The 6,511-nt window shown below is 42.9% G+C and overlaps 1 protein-coding gene across 2 annotated transcripts; it reads left to right on the top strand.

The window, feature by feature from the left end:
• The first annotated feature begins 212 nt into the window (after window positions 1-212).
• Window positions 213-6,449, top strand: tent2 (terminal nucleotidyltransferase 2). Of its 2 annotated transcripts, XM_086111995.1 has the most exons (15): window positions 213-243; window positions 588-713; window positions 1,000-1,089; window positions 1,166-1,400; window positions 1,472-1,583; window positions 1,649-1,737; window positions 1,826-1,883; window positions 2,625-2,691; window positions 2,780-2,856; window positions 2,943-3,071; window positions 3,158-3,201; window positions 3,998-4,134; window positions 5,207-5,298; window positions 6,051-6,130; window positions 6,251-6,449. In XM_086111995.1, exons 2-15 carry the CDS (start codon window positions 616-618, stop codon window positions 6,335-6,337), a joined length of 1,395 nt encoding a protein of 464 aa, XP_085968121.1. In that variant the 5' UTR covers window positions 213-243; window positions 588-615; the 3' UTR covers window positions 6,338-6,449. The 2 variants fall into 2 exon arrangements, with proteins under 2 accessions (XP_085968121.1, XP_085968120.1); XM_086111994.1 differs by lacking the exon at window positions 213-243 and having other exon boundaries at window positions 251-713.
• Window positions 6,450-6,511: the final 62 nt, after the last annotated feature.

Here is a 6,511-nt window from a genome sequence, read left to right on the forward strand (position 1 = left end):
TATGTCGATTAGGCTTATTTAAATACCAAAATGTGCCAAATCTTGCTGGCCATTTATTTAACATTACTTGGCTACTCTTGCAACGAAGAAAGAAATTGTTTAGTTGAGTTGAGTTGAGTTTAGTATGACAAAATCCAAGTAAATTTTTTTTGTCGAAAAGTTGCTACGTTCCCTTTAATTTAAATGTATTACGTCACGATAACGCGAGATAAAACGAGCAGGAAGTGGTTTACATTTGGAATGGTGGGTGTTGAAGGCGTGTGATTTTGGATTACATTTTAAAACAACCGGTTTATTTGTGGAATAGTACTGTTATGGTTCCCATGTCTAAATGGTCGATCGAGGCGCCACCGGACAGAATATTTTATGATATTATTGTTATTTTATGAGGTGGACGCTTTGTAGTAGCTGCCTGCTAGCGTACTACATACAACCTCTTCAGGACGAGTTACTGATTCTTTGGGAACGTCATGTCCAATTTTCATTAGCCTTACAATTGACTAGTGACCTCTTAGTTATTATAATTGTTACTGTGCTGTTTTCATGTCTGCTCCTTTCCCTCTTGTTCCATGTACCCTTGATACCAGTGGTGTTAACGCTGAGGCTTCGTGAGGCATGTTCCCACAGGGCGCATCAACGACACAGCGGTCACGCTACAGGCCAAGGCCCGATTCCATGGATCCATACTTTTACCAACACGCAGCAGTCGACAGGTGAACATGACTGGGTGCCAGAATTGTAGTTGGATTGTGGGATTATAGCTTTAATTTTTTTTTTTGGTTACAGTTATCCAAAGAGTATGGGTTGTTTCAGGACTTTCATAAAGTTTGGAATATTCCGTTTTTGGTGGAAATTCCGGGATGAACAGAAAATGCACGTTAATACCTTTGCAGGCAAATCTATAAAACTGGGAAATTGTGTGTTGATGGCCTGGTACCTTTCCAGTCCCTCTGAAACAAATGTTTTAACTGCTTAACATCTAGTGTTTTTTTTTAACAGCTATGATGTTCGTGCACATGACAGCTTTCCTCCTTATGACTGGAAGCCTTGCCCATCGCCCCCTCCTCACACACGGAGAGATTGGCGCAAGTATGTCGACTTGTCTCAAAGATTCTGACTGACAGTTGTAGGCATTTGGGATTTAACATCTCACATACTTTTCCAGGAGGAAACACGAGGACTACGGCTCCCCGATTGACAAGCGCCGACGTGGTGATGACTCACCTCATCCCCCTTCAGGACATTGTCACCCTCGTCATCGCTCTTTTAGCCCTGACCCAGGTTTGGCAGGCTCGTCCAGATCATCCTCTGGTTTTGATCACCCGCATTCGCGTGTGCACACTTGTGTACCTGCGATCCCACGCAACTCCATGAACCATAATGTCCACGATAACGATCAGGTATCACAGAATAGCGCAGCGCATTATCGCGCCGAGTGTGTTTTCATGTTTTCCTTTTATTGTGCCCTCAGCTAAATTTTCAAGTGGCCTGTCTGTTCGAGATGTGCCAGCAGCAGCATTCGGATTTATGTCGGAAAGAGACATGCAGAAGTTTGCTACAAGAAGACATGCGTGTCTGCACAAGTGTGTATTAATGACTCTTTCACTCGGTTATCCTTCCGTCGTCACTGCTTTGTTTTTTCTCACAGTGGGGCAGCTCTATATGACGGGATCTACCATGAGTGGATTAGCCTGCCGTAGCAGTGACGCCGATTTGTGTTATGTCCTCCATGAAAGTGTAAATGGCTTTGGACTTCTTTTTTTCCTCTGCCTTTTGCAGTTTGTGCCATCGAAGATTTGCTCACATCATCACATTTCTGTTTCAGAACAAAATGGATCCAATTGCTGTACTCTCTTCCCTCCAAAGGATTATGAGTTCAATGAGTGAGTACAAAAGTAATCTCAGCAGCTATTACCAGAACCATCATACTCATTAAATTATAATTCAGCTAGTCAGCGTTTAATCAGTGGGTGTGCGAAACCTAGAACGAAGCATTAGGGGCCACACTGGAGAGAGAGAAAAAAAGTGTGATTACAAAAACAAATGAATTTAATGTGCTATAATCACACCGTGCTTCCATATTTGACACAGCTTTTGCTGTTGAGGGTTGTGGGAAACTGATTCTCCGAGCTGACATGGGTTGAAACGCAGAGCTGACATGGGTTGAAACGCAGACTACGCCTAACTGGTCGCCAGGCAATCACAGGGCACATATCGAGAAATATATCAATGCCATCTTAGCTTTATGCTGAGCTGTCATTGAAATGAACAAAAGTTGTGAAACTGCTTCTTTGGAAGACTACGCTGACCTCCGACCGTGGCCACCGAGTGGCACTGCCACGAACAGCCAGATTGACTCAAGCAAACTGTGACCGCTCTTAGCGGTGGATCATTCGGCTTCTCCGTCGAACGGCCCAGCTAGCGTCAAGACCAAATATGAAACCACGAACCACTATCAGTCGAGCAAAACTCGCCATCCGTTTGCCGAAAACACTAGTTTCATAATCGGACAAAAATCATCCCAGTTCCCCCACCATAAGGTGGTGCTCTTTCCTCAGGGGGGGGATAAAATGTTTTTGAAGGTAGGACTTGTTGTCTAAATCCTGTGCTTCATTTCTTGCTAGATTTAGTTGAGCGAGTACGGCTGATCAGAGCCACAGTGCCGATCCTCAGGTTCAAAGAAAAAGGCAGGTAAGGAGCGACACCTGTCATGGTCTGTGGGTTTCACATCACGCGCTACAATTTTAAGACTGAACTACGCGTGTCGTTCTCTCTTCAGCAATCTGATGTTTGACCTGAATGTCAACAACATCGTGGGCATCCGAAACACATTCCTCCTGAAGAGCTATGCTTATGGTAACCGTTCTTCTAATTCAGAAGTCAGTTCCGTGAGTTAGAGGAAGGCTAAATTTATCTCCTCATGTGACCGTCTGTATTTCAAGCTGAGCCCAGGATACGTCCCCTCATCCTTGTTATTAAGAAGTGGGCCCGGCACCATCAAATCAACGATGCCAGTCAAGGAACGTTAAGCAGCTACACATTGGCGCTGATGGTGCTGCACTACCTCCAGAGTCAGTATACACACTACACATACGTATTCATATTCCACCCGTTTGTATCCTCATTCCAGGCTATAATTTCTTATTTGCCGTTTCAGCCCTCGAAAAGCCAGTGATTCCTTCACTGCAGATGGACTTTCCAGTAAGTTTCCCCACTCTTTGGCAGCTTGGGCCCAGATTCACTAAGCAGTGAAAATAGAGCAAACGGATAGCGTTTAATTCACAAAAAGCGCGCCGTTGGTGAAATGCGTCACTACTTGAGATAACCAAGCAGAATGCGTCTGGTTGTGGCGGTGCTATTTGCGCGCATTGAAATGAGGTACCGTAATCTGCATACAAATCGCCCACCTCTATGCAAACGAGCCTCATTGCCAAACAACGCGTAATTCACTAACACCGGCGCTAATAGCCACACTCGGTTTGAGTGAAGCAAATCACGGCTATCGAAAAACTTGGTGCTCCTCTGTGGAAGCCTCCTTTTTTGGGGGGGGGGTATATGCATTACAACCTGTGACGTCTGAGCAATGTGAGGGAGCGCTCCACATGTACGTGACATTGTCCAAAATCACATTAACCGTCCTCTTGTTCTACCTGTCGCTATGCAGCACCGGCATAGATAGATGAGCAAAGATACATTGTGGCGATAGGTGACGGCACACCATCAACGCCCATACTATGAGTTAGTTAAACATGACACGAAATATGCTGTAAAAATACCGTCTTGATCCTTTGCGAAACATTTAACAACGCATGTACCGTACAAAAGAAAGTCACGTGGGAACATCGCAGGAGAAAACAAATCGGGTTAAGTCTAATCGGGTTTGTTTTTGTTTTTTTTCTGTCTGTCTTGACATGGCCTTTGCAATGTACTTGTAACCATAGAACATGAGTGATATAATATCCTCTTCAAGTTGTAAATATCTTGTCTTGATTTTTAGGAGTGTTTCGATCCCTCTTTGGAGATTGACATGATCCCTGAAGCAGCCGAAAACATCCCCCGCTACCATTCGCGAAACCAGTCGTCGCTGGGAACGCTGCTTCTGGGGTTTCTCGGATATTACGCGACGCAATTCAGGTGTTCGACATTACCCCACACATTATATCACCGGTTCTTGTGCGTCTCAATTTTCTGTTGTGCTTTTCCCTGCCCGCTGTGTATTCCAATCGCCTCGCCACCTGCCCCTTTCTCCCGCTTCCTCTGTCATCCTTCCCCCTCGTTCTCATGTTTCTGCTTGAGTGCCAGAGGCAGGTGTGCCCTTTGGCTTTACGCAGCACTAACCTGATGTTGTTGTGGTGTGGGCTGTTCATAACATGGCACAAGTGCCCAAGCTGCGTTTTGATTTGACTTGGGTTGAAATTCAAATTGTGTTAACCATGTAGAGTACTCAAACACATTCCTTGTATGTTGAGGGTTTCTTCTTGTTTGTGCAAGACTGCTGTGTCCTGGCCTTCGCTTTCACAGACCCTGTGCCATGATTTAATCGCCAGGTGTGTTGTCCACCTGATCTCCAATACTAACTTTTACTTCTGACAAAAGAGCTTTTTTGTCAATGTTTTGTTTACTTGTATCTTTACTATATGATGATAGATACCTTTCTGTGTTGCGCCAGAAGTCATTACCGTAAAATGCAATAATAATAATAATAAAAATAATGCATATGTTTACATAAAAGGACTTTTCTACTAAATATATTTGACTTCTGATAACCCGTATCCTCTGTCCTTGCGTGAGTAAACACCCTTGGCCTCTAGTTGCAGAAATAGTAGCTCACCTACCTACGGATTCTGTTATACTACTGTTTTTTATTGCATACTTTTCCAAAAGACTATATTCATTATCATAGATGAAGTTCATTACCCAAGTTTTTCATACATAAGGATGATTCATCACTGATTCACCCGGAAGTCAGAATGTAGAAAATAAACATTCTTGGCACCGATGATAGCATTTTCTTGTTGTTTTGCATAATAGAAGTCAAACATTGTCCCATGAGTCATTTGTGACTCTAAACCAAAAGCTCCCCCAAAAACATTGAAGTAGGCCACAACATCAGGTATAGGCGGCCAATCTAATGAGATCCAACAGAGATAGGAGGGTATTGGTTCCAATTGCAACTAAATCATGTTTAATCTTATCCGTAATGCAGCTGGAACAACAACGTGATTTCTGTTCGAGCTGGCAAAGCTTTACCCAGGCACCATCATCCAAATTGGAAAGACAAACTCATATGTGTGGAAGGTAGGCATGTTGTCAGTTGTACTACTGCAATGTATTGATGGAAAAAATTCTCAAAGTAATTTGTGTCGGGAGAGAGGACGTATTGGCATTTTCTCTGAATTGCTCAAGGAAAATAATTTGAAAATGTTAGCCATTTATTTACAGGGGTGTGTAGTGCAAATTTGTGCGCTGCGGAGTGCCATTCTGTTTCTGAAGTGCATATTTTGGAACTGCCTCTGCAGATCTGTTTGCATTCAAGGGGAAGTCAAGTTAAAGGTTTTCTTAAGTTATATGTGCCTTGACCAATTGAAACATATTGTGTTATTCTCTATCTATTTTTTATCTATCTCAAAGGGGGGGGGGGCGTTTTGTCGACTGAAAATGACATTGTGCCCCCCCAAGGATTCACCTGTTTTCTGGATTAAGTCATGTGACTTTGGGAACCTGAGCCCCAAGCCGTATTCATGTCATTTTCTGTCGACAGCAAAGGAGGAAAGTGATTGACCCTGGGATGGATTGTAACTGGTGGATTTTGCTGCCGCATTCATATTCCATAATTTTTTTAAAAAAAAAACGTTAATCAGAATACCATGTTCTCTCATTGAGGTGCATATTATTGAATAGAACATTTTTGATTTGAGTTCCCATTCGTCAAAACCAACAACTTTGTATGTTATCGCTGCACCAATCTTAGATTTATTTCCCACAAATTGTAACTGTTCTCAATGTGAATATTTCTGAAAGTGACTTGAATTGTTGGCATTCTCTTTCAGAGCCGTTTGAGAGGAAAAATGTTGCCCGGGCAGTCCACAAACAGGCCAAATTTGATTACATTAAATCACAGTTTTTCGAGGTATGTGGGGAGATGGGGGGGGGGGGGGGGGTAGTTTTTGAAGCTTTTTTAAAAAGAGTGAAACGGTAATCCTTTTGTTCCTGTTTTGATGCTCATTTTGCATGTTGTCTGTGTACGCAGTCCTGGTTAATGCTACGGAGGGAAATGGACCTAAACTCCATTCTTCCTGTACAAGAGATCATTGAAGAGGAAACATCCTGGCAATAAGGAGTTGCTCACCTTTTCACACAGTGACACCAGATACATATTACTCAAAAAGTCCCAGTCCGCTGCAGCTTTATCTGATTTATTTATACTTGTTATAAAGACTTTATTGTGATTTCTGTATTGCTCTTGTTATATTCCCACGTGTCTTTTTTTTGTACATGTTTGTATGATTGT

The sequence above is a fragment of the Hippocampus guttulatus genome, chromosome 5, assembly GCF_054856545.1.
Source record: "Hippocampus guttulatus isolate MCC_2025c chromosome 5, RoL_Hgut_1.0, whole genome shotgun sequence".
NCBI classification, from domain to species: domain Eukaryota; kingdom Metazoa; phylum Chordata; class Actinopteri; order Syngnathiformes; family Syngnathidae; genus Hippocampus; species Hippocampus guttulatus.